At 40.8% G+C, this 23,743-nt stretch overlaps 1 protein-coding gene across 1 annotated transcript; it reads right to left on the bottom strand.

The window, feature by feature from the left end:
* Positions 1-297: 297 nt before the first annotated feature.
* LOC124137272 (suppressor of fused homolog) lies at positions 298-23,652 on the bottom strand. Its single transcript, XM_046503507.2, has 10 exons — positions 23,467-23,652; positions 19,348-19,482; positions 18,915-19,051; positions 17,807-17,952; positions 15,972-16,057; positions 14,503-14,649; positions 13,638-13,844; positions 12,746-12,884; positions 7,999-8,067; positions 298-5,805 (listed from the first exon to the last, which is right to left on the bottom strand). Exons 1-10 carry the CDS (start codon positions 23,643-23,645, stop codon positions 5,695-5,697), a joined length of 1,356 nt encoding a protein of 451 aa, XP_046359463.2. The 5' UTR covers positions 23,646-23,652; the 3' UTR covers positions 298-5,694.
* Positions 23,653-23,743: the final 91 nt, after the last annotated feature.

Below are 23,743 nucleotides of genomic sequence, written 5' to 3' on the forward strand. Positions count from 1 at the left end.
AGGTACTTGTTACCCTGTCTGGCGCCCGGCATTAAGGGGCTAAAACAAGGACTGGTCGGCTCGGAGTCAGCATACTGTGTCTGAGTGGGGTATTAATGTTAAACTGCAGCATGGTATCTCAGTGAGCTAGCACTATAAATCGGCATCAGTCCTGACTAGTACAGGCACACGCACAAGTATATAAGTGCAATAATCTTGGACGCGATGTTAAACCCCGTTTCACCTCACCTCATAGTACTCGGGCCCCATGGGGCACTGATAGATGATTGATGTTCTTTTCACAAAGAAACACATGTATTGTCAAACAATAGGTTTATTTCCTTCAATATATAAACTCTTTAAAATACAATTAGAAAATAGGATTATATATTATGTTTGCATTTGCATAATTAACATTCATTATGTCCTAATAACAGGAAGAAAACTCCAACACCATCAAAACACATAAGTTAAATAAAACAAGTTTAACAAGCTGCCAGTTTATCAACAAGCAATGGTATAGCATCATAGCAAAACCATGAACAAATAAAATATGGATGGAAGCATATTGACATTGTATCATAGAAAATACTTTACAGGATATTGATGTAACTACAGCACTTATCCTAGATATAGTCAGTATTATGATTAAGATGGGCAGTTGGAGTGAGCAAAATGTTTTTGTATCATCATATCACAATGCGTTAGCTTCATGTGGTAGGGTAACAGGTCCCACAGAGGTTTTCTACTTTGGTGAAACCCAAGAGCATGGATATGGTGCTGTCAAACCAAGTAATCTGGGATTTGAACTCTTGACTACCAGATCCTGTCATAGCAAAGGGACACAACTCTGCACAGCAGTCAGTAGGAACAATGCAGTGGACATAATGGTGATAATAGTTCTGCATCTTTCAGGGGAAGCCCACTATTGTTCACACAGACGTTGAGCATGGCACTATGTTGAGCAATCCAGAATATTAACCATGATAGCCAAGAGAAAACACATTAAATATCACTCCCCGAAACTACCAATAAGAATAGCAATGGGAATTGAATAAGAAAGAAAACAATTATATTATGCTTTACGTTTTCCAAGAATGGCCATCAGTTTTCTATTGTGTAGTTTCTAATCACTACAAGGCATCAAGCATGCCAAAACCCAACAGCTTGGTACGATGTATAAGATTATGACATTTGGTATTCTTGTATTTGGTTTAGTTACTCATTCCTCTTAGGCACATGGCAAGTTTTGCATAAGGAATGTGGTACACAGCTAATTGTCTTGGAAACATTTCATTCTTATTTAAATTACATTTATGTCAAAAACACAATTCACATCAAACTAAAAATGTTTTACATATATTAAATGAAACACTAAATGTCCCTAACTTTTTATGCATGCCCATAAACATCAAAAGAGGCTGTAACAAATGTTATATTTGAGATAACATTTTCTGAGTAAAGTACAGATTCTTGTACTTTTTTGGGGGGAGTCTTGTCTGGGATTTGAACCCACACTGCCAGAGTGAGGCCCCTGATCGCCAGCACACTAATTGCCTGCACACCTCATTGCCAATTTACACATGTCGGAGGGTTTACACAAAGTACATGATCTAGACTACCAGTTGTCACACTTTTATTTTGTGGAAGCCTCGGTGGCTGAGTGGGTTAAATCACTGACTTTGTGTGCTGGCGATTAGGTGCCTCACTCTGTACTTTACTCTAAAAGTGTTATCCCAAATTAACATTTGTTACATTTGACCACTTTCTAAATGGCATATCAAAGAGGCTGCTGAAATATTACCTGACTGGTATCAAGTTGAGGATGGTGTCAGATCTCTAGTTCTAGTAAAGGGAGACAATGTTGTGCGTATCTCACCATTTGTTCATGGAATCATGGTGTAGATGTATAAACAGACAGGTAAATCTTTAAAACGAATTGACTAGTACTAGAATATAAAATTGTAAGTGAGTGCTGATTTGACAGACAGTGGACGCTGCCATACAGGATTTACATCAGATGTCTGATACTGCTCTGTGGAGGAAACATGCAGGACTTTCTCATAAAGTCATATGTGATCAGATAATAATAATAATAATAATAATAATAATAATAATAATAATCTTAAAGCATGCCCAAAGTACTATATTATTACTTCGGCCAATGGATCAATGTGCTCTTGATTTTCATTCTCAGCTCCCTGAAGAGTATACAACCCAAGCTGTTCGCAAGGTGCTAGATGGTTAACAGTCACATTACCATCTCATCCTACCGGGTACCCACTCACTACTTGGTGAACAGAGGCACATTTCAAACAAAGTATTACATGTGCTTCACTGTGGGACCCTTGAAACTCTCAGGAGTCAAGCCACCAAACACTGTCACCCATGCAACTACATGCTGCGAGCAATGCTGCAAAACTTTGTGCTGTACACAGCTCCACATGCCACCGTCAAATGGCGACCTCTCACTGGTTAAGGGCTTTAAGCTGTGCTTCAATGACAACTCATCAAGACAAGGATAGGGCAAACACAGTCTGGACACAAGGCTTATGAGATCATATGCAAATACAAACAGGCACATGTCAATATACAACGAAAAGCCTAAATACCCTGTTATTAATGAATGAAGAATATCACAGAACAGTTTGCATAGTGTAACAATAACACATGTAACATATAGTACGGATCAGCATACTGACAGCATGGGAATGACCATTGCAACATAGCATTGAAAAGGGAGATCAAACAAAACAGGTTTAGTCCTGCTAACCATATACAATTATGACTAAAATATTTTCATACAGACAAACACAGGTTAGTCTGGAAACATTTCCTGGTCTATGACTGTTTCAACAGTTTGAAATGTCGACATACATACACAGATCTGTGTTCAGAGAGATGGCAGTGTCTGAATTAACCTGGTCTCATGCAGAGGGCTCAGATCAGGAGTAGGACTTTGTGGCAGAATTTCAGATCTGCAGTCCTACTTCCCATGACTACTCTCATGTCTACTCTCATGTACACTATCGTCACAAATCAACTGTATATCCTCCATCAGTTCAGTGTACAGACCCCAACCATCATTAGCATTATGCAAATCTAACATGCAGTATTCCACTGTTATTGTGGGCATATATACTCACTGCCAAAAGAAACGCAAACCACAGAAACATATAGAGAAGTATGTATGTTAAGAAGAGATTCCAATGTGTAGCAATTAATGACAAAACTAACAATCTGTCAAGTGGTACCACAGGGCATTTTTATTCTTCTCACTATATGCTGCACGTAATTTCCAAACTTACACGCTAATCCTGCACGAGTCAAGGATCTACGACGTCACATCGGTTCACACAATATACCTATATGTTTGTTTGTGTATCGAACCAATCTAATATATCTTGAATATGAGTAATTCTCCATATATTAACCGACATGCATGGTATTCGCGTTTCTTTTGGCAGTGAGTATATATGGGATTCACAATCTGCCAGCAGACCCTAGTTCTGAGTCCTACATACCAGTGTAACCATGGTAACTACACCCCCCAGATACATTAAATGGAATGTATGAATATTACATAGCACTATACGTGATGAACTACAAATGACATGCTCTAATAAATACAAGCATACACAACATGAATTATTGTTTAAGTATCTTTCATGTTTAAACTGTTGATCCTGCCTGGATGTGCTTGCACAAAGCGATCTTAGCGCTAAGACTATGGTAAGCCTATGTTGAAGTATGGGAGTTACGATCATCTTAGCGCTAAGATCGCATTGTGCATGTGCGCCCTGGACTGTATTGTATTGGTGCTCCTCTGTACATAATGTAACTCCTACATGTGCCACATTATCAGAGCTCATAGGACTGGCAAACCAGATGTTTCAGTTGACATATTTGCATTAACATGTTGTTTCTAGATTGAAAGTATCTTCGTGTTATGGGTTTTCGGACGCTTAAGAAACATTCGTAGTTTTCTCGCTATTCACAAGAACAACTATGAAATATCTCACTCAGTTATAAAAGAGGGCTTTATGTTAGAAACAGGTCATCATCTGAGTATTTAAAATGTGATGCCACACCCATTGTTATAGCGTGAGTACTCGCGATAAACATGGCCCTCTGAAACTTAGGAGGTCTGAAAACCCATGATCCCTGGATAACTTTAACAATTATTTCATATCACTAAACATTAATGACATATTGCCTTTGGACTTTGTCAGGTGAGCTACACCACTAGCAGGCCTCACCACACAACAGACTGCACAACTTGTACATTCCATAGTCCATACTAAGTCACTTTCTCTGCCCGTGGTACAATCTCAAATATAATGACATATTATTAAATGATTATACAGATAATCTTCTCTAGATGTGACATACTGACAGAATTTTATATCATTCATACACGATATATTTATGTGTTAGAAAATTGTTTTGTGACCCATAAGTTGAATGAGGCTAAAAAATAATAGTCTCTTTTCATTTTTATTTCCATTTTGAAAACAAAAATAAAAATCCTTAAATATTCCAAGTCCAACCGTTTTCAAATACTGTATTCCAGTATTTTACTCATCAAGGAATACATTTATGTAGGGAGGCCCTTTCCCAGGTTGATTGTACACAACTGTTTATTTGGTTACACAAATGTTTGAACAACCAGAAAAATGTATACAAAAAGACACCACCTCTCCGCACTATATTTTCAGAAACCATTGCCTGAGAACCAGTTCTTTTATTTTTTTAAGCCTAAATGTCTTGAGGCTGTGCAACACATTTTCAAATCTCCAATCTGGGTTCAGTCAAATCATCAATGACTGAAATCCTTCAGGAAATTACACTGCATACATATTGACATTCAAAGTTAAGTCTGTAGGAGTTTAATGGTCTTAGTGCTGTAACACTACAATCTCAACACACACTCCAGTGCTGGAGACATGGTTGTATCTATGGTTTGGCATATGCATGTATAGCCAACAAGCAAATATGACTACATTATAAAATAGTATCTCCAATATTGGGGTAAATCAGCTTTTGAGGCCTCCTTTCATATTTCTACAGTACCAGGTACTCTCCTCATGGTTCAAAATCATCTTTCCTAACATTTGACGTTAATCAGGATTTCCTTTGTATGTACCAATGAAATCCTGGATGGAAGGCAAACACTTATCAGCAGAAATGAATCTCTATTGCTAACAACAATACCCTGAAACCCTGAACTTGTTCCGTGTACATAAAGCTGGGTAATAGGAATGAAATTTTGGTCTGAAAATTTCATCTCCAGTTGAGAGATCTAACAAATCCAGTACTCATCTGCTGCAGATTAAAAAAGAACATACTCCTCATTTGGAAAAGTTGGAGCACTAGATAGTATTCATGCTATACAACCAACACCTACTGCATTTTTCATACAGAATACTACACAATGTTCGACACTCACGTAGGCACTTTCCTGAAATGAGTGGATGACAAACTGCAACAGTGGTTGAGCGACTATCAGCTGAGTAAGGTTTAATGTTGCTTTTAGCAGTATTGCCTTGGTGTCAGAGAAAAGGACACCATGAAAAGGCCAGCTTCATTTATACCCAAGTTGAGCATCGAACCTGGACTCTCAGTGTGATGAGCAAACGCGTCCTCTACTAGGCTCATTCAGCTGGGGCTGCTGCATGCTGAGTGAGTGTTCTGGGGCTGAGTTTTGGCCATGAATTACTTTGGTGGACTGTCTTTCCTTGACATGGACAGTTGGCCTCGAGGATACACAGCCACTTGAACTGATGGACTGGAAAACTGAAACAGCTTCGGATATCTGGATAGGTCCTGAAACAAGTCATGAAATTGTCGTCAGTTTGAATAACAGTGAAACCTGGTTTACTCAAACTCATTCAGATGAATTGTTACTTACTTAGGAGTTGACGGTTGACAAAGTACCGGTAGACACAATTTATGGATAACAACTTTTCTAATTATTATAAAGGTGACGTTTCAGTATAGATCTTTATACCATTGTCAAGACAGAATGAAGAACATGGTACAGAATATATATAGTAGGTGGAGGATTAACAGTAACAACAATTGCATTCACAAAACAGTTGCTATCCATGAATTGTGTCTACTTTGTCCTTCAGGTGAGTTCTCCATAGTGTGAGTGAGTGGGTTTTAGGAATATTCCAGCTATATCACGACGTGGAACACCACCAGATGTGGGCTTCACACACTGTACCCTAGTGGGGAATAGAACCCGGTTTTTGGCGTGACAAGACAAGCAGGGTGATAATATCAGTCAATAGTTCTCATAAATCTCCTTAACCATACCTTACGGTAATCTTAACATGAGGGAGTTGGCACTAACAAGGTAGCACTGTACATTAATCACCAGAGGTGGATACTAGGGCTAGGGTGAGTCCAAATTTACTACGTAGGTACCCGACCCCCTATTACCATGATTACCCGACCCTACCCGGGTACCCACTGAAGATCTCAAGCGTTGGGAACAAGAATTTAGAATTGTTTTACCACAGCCAAATCCATTTAGATACATGTATCAAACGATCAGATCATGCGTACACTGAAGTTGACTGAAGCTTTATCTTTACTCAAACATATACAAGTCAAAAGGAACATGTGCATCGTCAGAAAGAAATGCGAACATTAGCAATTTGTAGTGTAACCACTGAGCTATAGTGAGTGTTTATCATTAAACAATATATCACATGACTAACCATGGGTCCGGGTAGTCCTGTGGGAACCCGAACCCGACCCGACCAGAGTACCTGAATTACCCATCCCAGCCCTAGTGGATGCATCATCACAACATGCAGTATATTAGTAGGTTCTAAATGTTCTATACATGGAAATATAACATAGCTATGCGATAAATCGCAAAGAACAATGAAATACAAAGTGTGGTCAATTTTACGATGAAACATTGTATATCATGACGTCATTTCTGGAGATTCGAACATGCGCTAGAACTTGATGACGTTGTATAATGGAAGACATTATTTTTGAGAGGGGAGTGTCTAGTGAGTCGTTCCCCATAGATCTAGGTGGGCAACGCAGATAAACACGAAGGCTAAACGATCACATTCAAAAGCATGAGAGATGTGACAATCGGTATTGGGAGAAAAGGTACAGGTAATCGACATTAGGATCGTGAGAATATGCGGGAAATACCCACCTGTGCCTAAAATGGACTGTCCGACATTGCAGAGATCGGATTCTATTGAGGGAGTCACTAATCACTCGTGAAAATGAGTAGTGAATACGTCAATATTTTCATCCATTGCACCATACTTGACACTGCCAGCTGTAAATCATCAGAGTGCCAGGTATTTGGCCATCCTATCTTGAAAAAAAAGGCTTACGCACCACAGATAAGAGCACATGCAAGAATTGTGATACATATCAGATCGTAAGCAAGGTATCGTGATATGTATCGGATCACAAAGTTGGTGTATCGTCCTAGCCCTTGTGAGTGGTCCGGATGTAAGGTGAGAGTCCTGTTACATGCTGAACATCATCAAAAGCTCTATTGGATCTTGGAGAAATTGTTTCTGTCTGTTGTTTAAAGCCACACTCAGCAATATTCCAGCTATTTGACAGCAGCCTGTAAATAATCAAGCCTGGACCAATCTAGTGTTTGATATAATGAGCAATGATCAATGTCTTAACACGCTTAGGGCGATGGGGTAGCCTAGTGGTTAAAGCGTCACGCCGAAGACCCAGGTTCGATTCCCCACATGGGTACAATATATGAAGCCCATTTCTGGTGTCCCCCACCTTGATATTGCTGGAATATTGCTAAAAGTAAAAGTGTCATAAAACCATACTCGCTCTGTTTTAACATGCTAAACTGAGCCTGCCCATCTGAATCGCCTCTCACAACCAGCATGGGCTGCTGGGAACCAACCAGGAACCCCGACAGTGTGCAGGAGTAAGTATGACTGTCTATACCCATGTTGGAGAATCATATCTCAGCACAGGACATTATTCTATTTGACAAGGTCTCACCTCATCCACAGTTTGGAGTTCTTCCAAAGCTTCAGACATTTCTTCTATCAGGGCTTGGGTGCAGAAGATCTAAAACAAAAGCTCACAATATTAGTAAAATCTAAATATTTTTTACATTTGTATACTTATCCTGCATTACGACGTATTGCATTTACTGCTGTCTTTGACAGAGAGACGAACTGTGTGAGATCCAGCTGCTGAAGAAAGTTGTTTCCATCTGTCCAGGAAGCAGCACCCCCTCCCACACAGTCGGCACGTGACCCGGAAGACATGACGTCATGTCAAAACTCATAACTGCTTTAACATAACATCGGAAACTTCGTGGGGAGGAAGCGGAGCGCAGGGGGGGCACTTAGACTTCGTAATGCAGGATAAGTATACAAATGTAAAAAATATTTAGATTTTACTAAATTTTTTAACTTATCCTGCATTACTCCGTATTGCATCTTTATCAGACGGCACGGCCGGTGGGCATACCTTCAGATGTGAGCCAGAAGAAAACCCTCGACAAAGGTCCGATGAAATCGCACCGCATGGACAAGAGATGACCGGAACACCAGCGACCATTCCTGTCAAAGGAAACGAGAGTCGATGCAAAAGAGGGAACCCGAAATAGGTGACAGAAATAGTATGAGGCGGGAATGCCAAAACTAGCACTGACCTAAGAGCGAATGCGGAACGCAGTAGAGCCCTCTAATCTGTGGTGATAAACACCAGAGAGTTCGACGGGCCCCGCTCAGGGTAACGGAGAATCAGTGGCGTCGGGGGTTGGTGACCTGTTGAGCTACCACCAGGGGACCAAAGCTATGAACGCCAGCGACATCTTCCAAGGCTGGTTGGCGAAAACGGTGTCGGAACGCCAAAAACAGCCTTCCATGATAGATTTGAGGGAACAGTTACTGTGCAGAGCCATGGTAGACGCGACCGCCCGAATCTCGTGGGGGTTGTTAGCCTTGGGGGGGTCCAATCCGGCGACTTTATAAGCTTGGAGGATGACCGCCCGGAGCCACAGGGAGATAGTATTCCGGCTGACCTCCGACAGCGACGAAGGGGAGACCGGTAGGAAAAGGCATTTCCTAGACTTACGGCAGGCTTTAGATCGTCGCAGGAAAACCTTCAGGGCCCTAACTGGGTATAATAAAAGCTCCTCCACATCGTCGGCACCCACAATCGACGAAAGTGGAGGGATGGTGAAGGATCTATCAGGCTGTCCGGGGAGTTGATTCTTTGCGATGAAGTCCCAGCACAGCCCAAGATGAACTGCTCCATGAGTCCCGCGTTCGAACCTGACCCGAGAGACGTCTCAGGTGATTGCGCATGTGATCGATCTGGCGAAGTTGGAATGTCATAACCGTGCGCAAGTGGTCGATCCTGTTAGGATTGGATTCAGCGAGATCCTGGTCAATGGCTCTGGCAGATGAGGCAAGTGTAGATAGTGGCTTCAAAGTACGGCGCAGTTCTGTTTCCACGAAAGCGAGTCGGGAGTCCGGCATACGTATGGTGACGGACTGGGAAGACCCGGTCATTCGATGTAAGTCCTCGTCAAGGATATGTGCACCGTCGGCCACGTCAAAGGAGTGGACGGGGAAATCTTCCCGCCGGAAACGCGGAGCCTTGAACGACGGCGTGAGGGACAACTTAGCGAAGTCCTCGTCCAACGCCGTAACCAGGTCAGTGAGCATTGGATCGGGTGGTAGAGAAGTCGGATTAGACCAGATCGTCAACTTTTTATCCACATCGGAGCCCGGGGAGGGAGCGACGGAGGCCAGACGGTCCGCCAACCAATCAGCAACCTGTGAAAGGCCCAAGTGTGTATCAATCTCGGGAGATGGAGGGTCATAATTGGGGCGAAATGATCCTTCCGAGGAGGAGGAACGACGTCGTCGTCTATGTACGGGTGAGCGACTACGAGAGCGTCGACGGGAACGAGCAGACTTGGACGAGTGCCGAGAAACAGTCGGAGGCGACGAGGTGTACAATGTTCGAGACCGAGAAGCACCCGATGTGGAGGGGGCCGCAGGAATCGAAGTAACAGTAGTCGGGGCCGTCAGCGTCGCCGGCGTCGCAGGAGGCACCGTCGGCGCCGCTGAGGTGGGTTGAGCTTGCGCAAACAATGACTGCATCCAAGCTTGCATCCAAGATGGATCCATGAACGATGACGGGAGGGCATGTCCATAAGTAGGAGGCGCAGCACAAGTCAAAGGCGCCGAAGTAGTCAGAGGCGCCGTATACATCGAAGACATCAGAGGCGCCGGACCAAGAGGCGCCGGATACATCGGAGGCGCCGGACCAAGAGGCGCCGGATACATCAGAGGCGCCGGACCAAGAGGCGCCGGATACATCGGAGGCGCCGGACCAAGAGGCGCCGGATACATCGGAGGCGCCGGACCAAGAGGCGCCGGATACATCAGAGGCGCCGGACCAAGAGGCGCCGGATACATCGGAGGCGCCGGACCAAGAGGCGCCGGAGGCGCCGGGTACATCGGAGGCGCCGGAGTTGTCGTAGATGGTAGAGGTGACAGGAAACCCGAAACGGGCGATGCTGCAGACGATGATGTCGAAGCAGACGACAGTAAGGGTGGTGTAGGAGACCGTGTACGGTCGGATGTCGTGCCATGGGAGGCAGACTCTACGTTGGATGACATGTTGGAGAGTCGACGCACACGCTGGGTGAATCGTTTCCGAGACACTCTTAGGTAGGCGGTGAAGGAGACTGGCGACAGGGGACTACAATAACTGCAACGCTCTGTTAGGGTACACGGGGTTGTACAGTCCAGGCAGCAGGGGTGGGGGTCCCGTCCAGATTTATTCCCGCGGCAGCGAGAGCAGCGAGACATACTGGAATTGAAGCAAAAAACATAACGATGTGTAAACACACAACGTGAAACATAATGTAACTCAACATAACTTATTCTTGTTACAAAGTTAATAAGAGCAAACAATTACGCTTCAAACACGCCAAAAACAATCATTAAACTTAATGTAAAACTCCAACCATAGAGCGAATTCAAGACACAAAACACGAAAGTACGTGGACACGTAGTGAATCGCAACAGGGCGGGAAAAAATGGCGGTAAACCAAAATGGCGGGAAACAACAATACGCTCAGAAAAACCGTGACGAGAGTCACAACCCGAGCGAGAAACATTACCAATTAACAATATAATGAAGGCAAAGGTAATACAGCAGACTTTTGTCGTAGAAAACGAAAGAAAGTCAGGACCAAGAAAGCTTTAATAATTCCACTGAGGGATACAGTTCACGTCCGATCCATGTGGTTGACAAAGCAGTTATGAGTTTTGACATGACGTCATGTCTTCCGGGTCACGTGCCGACTGTGTGGGAGGGGGCGCTGCTTCCTGGACAGATGGAAACAACTTTCTTCAGCAGCTGGATCTCACACAGTTCGTCTCTCTGTCAAAGACAGCAGTAAATGCAATAGGGAGTAATGCAGGATAAGTTAAAAAATTTGAACCATATGATAATGTACCGGTAAAAAAAATGTTTTTGAAAACTTTCAAATGATCTGACTATAAATCTATGTCTTATGATGTAATATCATATACTTTGAACTGACTGGACATACTTGATCCTGTTGCCAGTGAAGTCTGGATATATATTTAAGTAATATATAATATCATTTACCGTATTCGATCTAATAAGCGCCCGAGGCGCTCTCAAAATTAGAAATAGGGAGCTCTTATTAGCATATTATTTTGGTGGAAAAAAAACAGAGTTGGTTTATGCTGACAGCCTGATATGTTTATATACGACAAATATATTTTTCCAGAATTTAATTTCCCATAATTAAGGGTGCATATAACACACAAGTGCGTAGTAAATAAGTCTTGTGTACATTGATCAATCGGAAGGAGTGCTAATTGGGATTGTTCACTAGCCAATATATTAGTATAGCAAATATCGTGCTTATTAGAACGGGGAGCTTATTACGTCGAATACGGTAATATGAAACTATACTTGATATTATCCCTATAACACCCATAGCCAGGCTCCTGATGAATACCCATTCGGCTAGTGCCTCAGATTGCAAGTTTCCCAAGGAATTTGTGGTCACAATTTGGGCCAATGGACCTTTACAGTATTCGCTGTAATAAGTGCTCCAAGCACTGACAATAGTGACAAAGGGGGCGCTTATTAAAGTGAACAAATTTGATGACACTAAAAATGTTTTCAACAACTGTCTCTAGGCATTTTTATACCCCTCTATGCTTCTGTTTTCTGTAATATACATAAGAAAATATGGACTATCATGTAATACACACAAGAAAATATGGACTATCATGTAAATTTTCAGCCCAGTAGGGGTGTTTATGAAGATTACTTATAGGTTGATTTAGAATATGGTCAGGGGGTGATTATTGGAACAAGGTGCTTAATACGGCAAATATGGTATGTGTATGTGTATTCACATTTAGTGAGTAACATAGGCCACAAGTTCTATTTGTTGTTTAATGCCAAACTCAGCACTAGTCAAACAATATGACAACGGTCTGTAAATAACTAAGCCTAGACCAGGCAATCCAGTGATTGACATCATGAGCATCGATCCACCCAAGTAGGATACAATGACATGCATCAGCCAAGTCAGTGAGCATGACCACCTGTATCCTGATGGTTGTCTCTTACGACAAGCAAAGCTGGCTGAAGACCAATTCTAACCCAGATCTTCAAGGGTTAAGCCAGAAATATTCACAAACAGTCTGTAGCTTTGCTTAATGCTACACACCTGTAAATCTGTGCCCATGGCCTTCATGGGTTGGACATCGTTGACAAACACAGTTTGGTCATGTGTTGACGGAACCAGATGGACAGCATGATTGTCCGCACTACGGAAGATGAAAAATCTACCCTTCTTTAACCTAGCTCTAAAAGAAAGAATGAAAAAAAGGAATTAATTCAAAAACATCTTCAGTATTAAAGTTTAAATTAATAATATTACCTATATAAAGCTGAAACAGCTAGTCTGAGAAATACAACCATGTCATGACACTATATGTGATGTGCTGCATGAAGACAGTATATATGTTATGTGCTGCATGAAGACACTATATATGTGATGTGCTTCATGAAGACACAATATATGTGATGTGCTGCATGAAGACACTATATATGTTATGTGCTGCATGAAGACACTATACATGTGATGTGCTGCATGAAGACACTATATATGTTATGTGCTGCATGAAGACACTATATATGTTATGTGCTGCATGAAGACACTATATATGTTATGTGCTGCATGAGTGAGTGAGTGAGTGAGTTTGGTTTTACGCCACTTTTAGCAATATTCCAGCAATATCACGGCGGGGGACACCAGAAATGGGCTTCACACATTGTACCCATGTTGGGAATCGAACCCGGGTCCTCGGCGTGACGAGCGAACGCTTTAACCACTAGGCTACCCGACCGCCCTGTGCTGCATGAAGACACAATATATGTGATGTGCTGCATGAAGACACTATATGTGATGTGCTGCATGAAGACACTATATGTGATGTGCTGCATGAAGACACAATACATGTGATGTGCTGCATGAAGACACTTTATGTGATGTGCTGCATGAAGACACTATATGTGATGAGCTGCATGAAGACACAATACATGTGATGTGTACCCACTTAACCACCATAGGGAGCAGCTCAGCAGCCTCTGCATCAAAACACAGCTGGACGGCATCGATGGGCTCCACGTGCAGCAGGTCGTCGTCCTGGTCCTCATCCAGGACAATGTTCTCCTTATTGTCATTGTTGTTATCGGCAGGAGTGGCCCCGGTCTCCTTCATCTTTAAACTTCTCTTGGGTGTGTGTTCACCCGACTCTTGGTTTCTGACAGGAAATAACAACTCATGTCAAATCATGTTAAAAAAACACTCAGTTATGTCACCCTCTTATATAGGACCAAACATGACTGACGTGAATCTTAGTTTACATCTTGCCATAAATGGCGACTATGCTTGTCGTAAGAGGCGACTAACAGGATCGGGTGGTCAGACTCACTGACTTGGTTGATACATGTCATCGTATATTCTCGTTTATCCCACTGGCCACTTAAGTTTCATTTTGGAAATAATGTCACCATCACCATCTCTCTTACTACTCACTTGCACCCTGTGAAGATCCAGGGTAGAAAAGGTCTTCAGCAAACCATGCTTGCCGTAAAAGACGACTATGCTTGCCGTAAGAGGCGACTATGCTTGTTGTAAGAGGCGACTAACAGAATCGGTAGTCAGGCTCACTGACTTGGTTGATACATGTCTGGTCCAGACTTGATTATTTACAGACTGAGAGCAGCATGAAACAACAACAACGAAAATCCTACTTACTTGCAAAGGTTTTGTCTCACATATGGGTGCAATCTGGTGGACAGGTATTTTAGGTATGTTTCAAATACAGTTCAAAATGAAACTATGCTAGTGAATGGGTTCTGGTATTTATCATAATAGAATGAAAACATTGATGTGTGTACCGGTACTTATGTACGTACAAGAGCCTCCATCTGAATACAGCCGTGACGTGCCCCATGTTGGACCCATCCTTCTCTATCCCCTCCATCACCATCGCCTGTAAACTGGGATTCTTCTCAAACAGGGACTTCTTACGATCCATGTCAGTTACAAAGAATGGGCCAACACTGAAAAGTGGGATGTCTGATTACAGAACAGTGTGAGTGAGTTGGGTTAACACCGCTTTTAACATTATTCCAGTTATATCACGGCGTGTCAGCTTAATGTGGGAGGAAAGCCTGAAGTGATGCAGGTCTCAGATGTTTACCACTTTGGTGAAACCAACGAGTACGGGTATGGTGCTGACATACCTAGAAACATAACCGGGCGAACCGGGATTCGAAACCACAATCATTGGTTTCTGGCGTGCCCAAGGGACTTTCTGGCGTGCCCAAGGGACACAACTCTCTACGGCGAATTTACAGAACAAGATACAGTAAGCACTCTTAAACCAACCTCACTACCTACAACATATTAATACATATATACTACTCAAAAGAAGTTAAGGAACACCTGATTCTTTCATATTACGATAGTTAATGTGTCATGTCATGACAGATTACTATAGTAAAACTAAAGAACTAGGGGTCCTTAACTTCTTTTGAGCAGCATGAGCATTTCTGATTAAATGCAGTGTTTTATACTTTTATAGGCTACACCTATAGGACTGTGTAGTGTCAGGTCAGGTAAATCATATAATTATTTATACTTCCTCTCAAGTCCTGATCTTAGAAACCAAAATACTTTCATTTTCAATTTTATTAATAAACATGAACATGATATAACAGTTTCGACACCAGCTGACAAATTACAAATGAAATACATGTACCTACTTCAATAAATCTTGATAAAATTTATGAGCATATATCCTCATGGCTGTTTTCACAACGAATATTTTCAAGTTACTTGTGAATCATGATTTGTTAATGTACAAGAAAATTCGACATCTAACAATGTACATATTCACAATACTACTGTCATAACAACTTATTCCAATAGTTGTAAAGAATAGCTATATTTTTACTGACTGCATAAACACCAGATAGGTACTTCGTTACCAAACACAGTTTCATTTTTTGTATTCTAACACAGGCATAATTGCAAGAGATTGTTTTGTTAATTACGAGATAAAGATACTGTGTTTTCAATATAGTGCCAATTACCTATAGATTTAAGCACAATAAATTTAATTTGCAACCTAACATGCAGCTTTGAATATTACAGTAACAACAACTCTTCATTTCGTAACCTTTGATTGTACACAGCTTTATATCAAAATGCCTACTGACAATGACTGAGACAAAGGTATTTTTGTTGTAAATATTAGCTTGAAGTGGTCATCAAATCAGCTGTTCCAATCAGAGATGGTTATTGTAATTTGAAACCTGTGATTGACCCTTCAGAATGTAGTATTTTCCAAATTCCCAGTGGAATTGTGTACAAGACTCACTCTGGTGACTCCTGCAGGAGGTGTAACATGCCAGCGCCCTTCCACTTCTGTGCTGCCTTGATCTCCTCATCCATCACCCCCACCAACTGACAACACAGCAATAGGTACAGCACTCACCACACGCTAAACAATTGGCCACTACTTTACTGCACTACATGTCACAGTGAAGGCTTTATAATTCTATATGCAATATTGCAGCTATACCCAGGGTTTCACATCAGTTCGTTTTCTAGGACACTGACTGGTTGACATCCAAAATGTCCTAAACATATCTTTCAAATTTGGTAATGATATAAAAGGTTTATAGAATCATGAACATGTCCTATTATAAGTTGTAGCAGCATCACCTGGGGTACTTGGGGTTTTATGCGTCTCCGGCTCGTGGTATAAAACCTAATGAGGACGCATAAAACCCCATGTACCCCGAGTGATCCTGCTACAACGAATTTATCTTACCAACATGTTTTAATATGACATTGTAAAAGAGTTCAAACAAAGTCAAAATTGATAGAAAACAGCTGTTCGATTGAGCTGAGGTAAGCTTGCGTTCTGTCACGTGACTTCCAATGACGGGCGACTTTTTGCTTTGAAGTGAGGTATGAGGGATTTATTCTGTCTCTAAGAATTCCATGTGCAGCCTGATTTCCCCTGCTGAGAAATGTATTCCCCTCCAATTCAGGTTACACAGTATTTTATCAAGATCATGTGGACCAATCAGATCTCATCATTCTGATGGGGAGGTATGATAATGCCATTTGTCTCTGACAAAATCACTGATATAACACCAAGAATGGTTGCCACCATGAAAACTACTCTGGGTATTCTAACTGTGGTTCTCGTCCCACAAAGAATCCTGGCAATGTGGCTGTTGCAACTGCCATACATAAGACAAATGAATGTTCAGCACTACAATTGCTCTGAAAAATGAGCTGCTGGTTAATATGGAAAGGCTACCTCAAAATACAACGCCAGCATACTGATCCTGGGTCACAATACTTGATGACATTATCACTTGGGGGTATATGTGGTTTACGCGTCCCACGTTCAGTTTCATACCACGAGCCAGAGTCAGGTTTAATAAACCTAACAGGGATGCAAAAAATAACACATACCCCAAGTGATACTACAACAACAAATTTATCTTGCCGAAATGTTTCAATCTGCCATTGTAACAAAAATTAAACAAATTGTAAATTGGTAGAAAACAGCTGTTCGATTGACCTGCAGTTAACTTGTACTGAGTCATTAACATGTAAACAATGTGCAGTTTTTCACTTCATACCAGGGTACAAGGGATTCATTCTTACATTCTGAAATTTATTTCCCTCCAAAGCAGAATACACAGTGTGTTATCCACATCACATTAACCAATCAGATGTGAACACTCTGCCATGGAGGTAAGATAATACTTGTCACAGGGATAGACATGACCTATAGTCTGTTAGTGGAGGACTAGTGAACGTCAAGAGGACTGAGTGTTTATTGTAACAACCTTGTCACTTTACATATGCTGGAGTCGTGGACTAGTTGGATGAGGCCAATGGTGTCTACCCCTGGTTGTCAACAAAATGGTCCACTGTACATCCCTTACTGGAAAGTGCTAAGTACTTTAAGGAAGGTTTGTGGAGGTACCTGTCTGAACACAATGGTGCCGGGCGGCATGTCCAGGTTGCACTTGCTTGATAACGGTGTTATAACCTACACTGAAACGTCGATCTTAATTGTAATAAAGAAGTTGTTCATCCATATATTTTATCCTTACTTACTCCAACTTTAAATGCCTGTCAAAGAAATTGTTCTAACCTACAGTCGATAAGGAAGGTTTGTGGAGGTACCTGTCTGAACTCGATGGTGCCGTACGGCGTGTCCAGGTCGAGGAGCTGGGGGTCCTCCGCTACCAGCATGTGTTGTATCCTACAGCAGCTCTCCCCATCCAGGGGCTTATGCCAAGGGATGTGATCTCCAACATGCAACACATTGCCTGCCACAGATACAACAACACTTCTATACACTAACTTCTATATGTAACTTCACAAAGATTGCCTGAGGATGGTGAGTGTAATATCAAATTTAATGTAAAAATCATGTGGGAATCTCAAATTGGGACCAGTTCAATACTTCAACGTGGAATAAAAAAAATTCATTCCATAGGTTTTGAGACACCCCAACCTCACCCAAAAAAATATTTCTGAAAATGTTGAATTCCTTGTAATACTCAAAAACACACTGTCACGAAGAATGACGAATATATTCTAGTACAGTTCCATGTGTTTATTATAAGAACTAGAACAATATCCTGGAACGATGAAACCAGAAATGCACATACAAATGAGCATTGAAAAGTTCACATCACATGATTATTTGGATGGTAAAACTTCATGAGTGAGAATGTTTTTTACGCCGCTTTTAGCAATATTCCAGCAATGGGCTTCACACTTTGTACCCATGTCGGGAATCAGCGTGACGAGCGAATGACCTGATGTATCTAATGACAACTCCTAATAGTACACCTGGCGAATCCTTTTGCATTACAGTTTACATAACCAGTTGTGCTAAGGACACGAGGAGCTTGCAGGCCGAGGTAACTGCTTTCTCTCTCAGCTTTCCAGCATAAAACATTGAGAAGTCAGGTAAGTTGATCGTGTGGGATTTTCAGGGGCAGTTACCGCCCCATCCCTAAAATTAAGGACAGGGTTGTTTGTTCAAGATGTGGAATAGTTAAAGATTTTTAATTTTTTTTTTAAATGGAAATAAAAAAACGAAACATGTGGCAGACTTAATGATGATATGGATGGAGCCTGAGAACCAAGACTATTATGTTTTTTAGCCTATTTAGCAATAGTAACATGCTTTAAGTGAGTTGCCATAGTGCCAAGAATAGTTTACTTTCCAGTACAACATGTAACAGTGTGTAACTATCGGCCTCATGTTTGATGTTCTGACCTGTGTGGAAGACATAGCGAGCCAGCTTGTTGATGAGCGTGGAGCCCCAATCTGGTGGATCTGTATCCTCAATGTTCCTCCGAACACGCAGTGTCAGCTCAAACCCGAAGCCACTCGGCTCTCCACGCTCTACTCGCCTGTAACACATCACACAGACATGATGGGCTAACCAAGAAATGTATTCAGACAAAATCTAAATCAGACATGTTAAAAGTCAGAGCCTTAGCAACACAGCCATCCGAAAACGTATGACATCTGAAAACCGATGATCTGACGATATATCACAGCGTGTCAGCTTCACGTGGAAGGAAAGCCTGAAGCAATGCAGGACTCAGACATTTACCTAGAAGCCTAGAAACCTAATCATGGCACACCGGGCTTTTCAAAGTGAATTATAATGTGTTTAATGTTGGTCAACAAGTTAGTATGTTACCGGTGAACTCTCTCATCGCCATACAAGTCGCTGAAGCCGAAAGTGATGAAGTGCCAGTGAGGGGGAATGCTCTTGGACAAATCTCCTTCATTGGAATAAATGCGGATAATGTCGAGAGGGTCTGGTCCACCTAACCTGAAAACATAATGAGCAATGTATTCCATACCAATTCAATTCATAATGTAACTCATAAACACTATACAATGAGAAAAACAAACAATAACCATGACAACAGTCAAACATGTCTATTTGTTATCTGGAAGCATTTCATTAATACATTTGATGTAACGTAGATACATTCTGAATATAATCAGATCTCTTACTCTGTTACGTCATTTATTATCGACTTGACACATTGGCATACTAGAATGATTTAAGTTAACTTTTGACTTAAAACTGACTTGACTAAATTCTTTTGAAATACAGAATTCAGATACTGGTTGTGATCAGATAGTGCCTGAGTTGACTTTGAGCTGGCGCTAAATAATTATCATATTACAGGCTGTATTATTAATTGTGGATTCCAAACGAAGTGCCGTTAGCAGAAAACTGGAGGAAAATAATTATTTTCTTGAAAATTAGGATTTTTCTGAATATGCTCAAAGTTCTTATTTCAAATTCAGAAGTACACTAGCAATGTATTTTAACACTGTATACAAAGCAACAATGTGAAACTGAGCACTAAAACATCTTCCTCTTTATCATGTTTACCATCTGCCTGAGGCAAGGGAGTTAAGTGACCACAAAAGTCCAGTTTACCATCTGCACAAGGCAAGGGAGTTAAGTGACCACAAAAGTCCAGTTTACCATCTGCCCAAGGCAAGGGAGTTAAGTGACCACAAAAGTCAAGTTTACCATCTGCCCAAGGCAAGGGAGTTAAGTGACCACAAAAGTCCAGTTTACCATCTGCCCAAGGCAAGGGAGTTAAGTGACCACAAAAGTCCAGTTTACCATCTGCCCAAGGCAAGGGAGTTAAGTGACCACAAAAGTCAAGTTTACTATCTGCACAAGGAAAGGGAGTTAAGTGACCACAAAAGTCCAGTTTACCATCTGCACAAGGCAAGGGAGTTAAGTGACCACAAAAGTCCAGTTTACCATCTGCACAAGGCAAGGGAGTTAAGTGACCACAAAAGTCCAGTTTACCATCTGCCCAAGGCAAGGGAGTTAAGTGACCACAAAAGTCAAGTTTACCATCTGCACAACATGCACAAGGCAAGGGAGTTAAGTGACCACAAATGTCCAGTTTACCATCTGCCCGAGGCAAGGGAGTTAAGTGACCACAAAAGTCCAGTTTACCATCTGCCCGAGGCAAGGGAGTTAAGTGACCACAAAAGTCCAGTTTACCATCTGCACAAGGCAAGGGAGTTAAGTGACCACAAAAGTCCAGTTTACCATCTGCCCGAGGTAAGGGAGTTAAGTGACCACAAAAGTCCAGTTTACCATCTGCACAAGGCAAGGGAGTTAAGTGACCATCCCGGTCATTTGCTGTATATATGCTTATAATGAACTTTTTTTCCCCTTAGAAATTGACTTAATACATATAGAACAACTGATGTACACACAAAAATTGCTTTCGTTTTTTTTACTTTACACACCCTTTGATTACATTTGTGTAGACAAAGATGCAGTACAGACAATGGAGTGGGGATTAGCCAGTTAGTGTTTGAAAGGGGATGGCCAGGTTCTTTTAGCTTACAATAGAGTTCTGTTTACAACCCTGACATCACCACTATTATTGCAGGTCCTAACTCATTCTGAACAACTAAAACTGAAAACAAGATACAACTTTTTAGAATATCTAATAATATCATAGTGCATTTTGTAAACTAATTTTCAAATTCTACTCACATGCTTAACAAGACTAGGTAAGCACTGTCATACAAGCATGTTCAGACAGATCTTATTTGTACAATTTTTATGATTATATTGATTCATTTCAGCAGTTATAAAATCAGGGATTACTTGACATGATGTTACATAACCAGTATTTCTTGTGACCTAAATTCACATTTCTACACACATTGATAGCTTTACATATTTGTATATGATGACAATTCAACGTGGAAGCACAATTATATATATCTGATGGTCAAGGGGAGATAACTCATTATCATTTAAAAATTGCCCAGCTGATAACCATGATTTATATATCATGAATATCAGACTAAAAGAACTACGAATTTCAAAACATTAGGAAATAGATTGCAATGGGATGGTTTTTACAAATTATTTGAATACTAAAGTTGTCTCAGAAATATACTAAATCAGGTATTATTCAACAAAGAGGTACATTGTCAATTTGGCATGCACACATTTTCACATTTAACACTCCATGACATGTTCAGGCCTCAAAGTTGCGACTAAAATAGTCGCCAATGCGACCTAAATTTCAAGTTGTCTACTGTCTAAAATTCAGAGGTAGCCAAATGACAAACTTGAAAAATATCTTGTGGCGTTCAAATTCTATTGCTACACACATGTAGACACAAAAATAAACATGTCTGCTATTAATTGTCCTTGCAAATACTTCCACAAAAAGTCAACAATGGACCAAAATACATAAATATTAATGTAAGTAGTATTTAATTTTAGTTGATAGATTATTGGATAAGCAAGTGAGTGAGTTTGATTTTACGCCGCTTTTAGCAATATTCCAGCAACATCACGGTGGGGGACACCAGAAATGGGCTTCACACATTGTACCCATGTCGGGAATCGAACCCGGGCCACTAGTTTTAACCAGTAGGCTACCCGACCACCCCGGATAAGCAAGGATATACCTATATAATCTAGTAATATAAATTGCATCATTGTTCAAGTCATGATTAATGTGAGACCAAAATATGCACTGGACACGGGAAGACAAGCAATCGGCAATTTGGAATTAAATCTGTCATGAGGTAAATGTTGGCAAATATTGACTGAATAAAATGTCACATAAGCATGATAAGTATGATACATACATACATGCAATACAACAAATACCAAGTTTGTCTATTAGGGATGGAACGATACATCAGTGAACTGTGAGTTTTCAAGCGATGATATGATATGGTTTTTCTGTATCGATACACTTGCTAAAAGCATTTACTTACTAGTCGTTTTATGACAGTACTGACAGCCAGCATTTTGTCTGTCAAATATCACGAAATGTGTTGAAATTAGGGTTTCAAGCTCACTACTAGAAATAGTCGCTAAGAACATGTGTCTACAGCGAGCTTTCACAGTCCAACACAGGCCTTTCTCAGGTATGGTGTTACAAAATAACATTATTGTGTCAACAAAATCTAAATGAATGTCATATGCTTAAAACCATAAAGGTATTTTCTGTAGAAGGATATTAATTTAAAAATAACACAGATATATTACAAAGGCACAGTACCAGCATTTATATGGCCATGGGTTGTTTCCGTATTCACAATAAATAAGAAAAACAGGAAAATTTAGCAAACCCACACTTTTGACAATGGCATCAGAATGAAAACTAATTCATGGTGCAATATTTTTTTATAGTTAACAAAAGACTATATTAAAATGTATTATATTGTAGAATTTGGTGATACTGTGTGAATAAACAAAAACATTGAGACACTTTTTATACAATATACGTGTTTGTAAGCATGTCAGCAGTGTGGCAGTGAGCAGAATGCAGGTAGACTGATGGACAGGCACCATGAGGGTTAAGTGAGCACTATCATATAAGCATCTCCAGACAGATCATGTAATTTTGTTCATAAAAAACAACAAACTTTACTTTCATAAATTTCAGAATACCAAAATTTATAATCAATCCTGACTGTTTGAGATAACTTACAGCAGACTGGATTTACAATGTAGTATCTAAAAATGTGTGGCAACATAGGAACAAAACCATGAAAAAAACAACTTTTAGTGTTAGGCCGAGAGTTTTTAGACTAGACCACATCCACAAAAGATCAATTTGCATTTGAATTGAAATGACATTTTCCTTGCTCAGCAACATCTCATTGCTAAATCTTCAGATGTTCCTACAAAAGCTTATTGTCATTCATCATTGTGACAAATACCAAGTAGCAATAAACATAGTTCAGAAACCAGTTACTAGTTTAACCCGTTTTACCAGCTCAATCTGCAGCCTACCATATTTGCACCCTTGGTGTATACTGTAGAGGATTGAGTTGATCTGCATAAACAATTTTGCAAGATCTGTCTATAGCTTCATAACCATAACTGTCACATTCATCAAGATCATCAGATTCTTCAGAACTGTCTCCCATTCGCCCCGACACTCCAAGATCTCCAAAACTTTCTGCTTCCATGATTGAAATACAGTGATCTCCCTTTGAGATATACTCTTCAAACCATGTCGTACTAGAAAATAATAACAATTTATTACTCTAACTTTCTTAAAGAACTA

The sequence above is a fragment of the Haliotis rufescens genome, unplaced genomic scaffold (genome assembly GCF_023055435.1).
Source record: "Haliotis rufescens isolate VD_foot unplaced genomic scaffold, xgHalRufe1.0.p SCAF_11, whole genome shotgun sequence".
In the NCBI taxonomy this organism is placed as follows: Eukaryota; Metazoa; Mollusca; class Gastropoda; order Lepetellida; family Haliotidae; genus Haliotis; species Haliotis rufescens.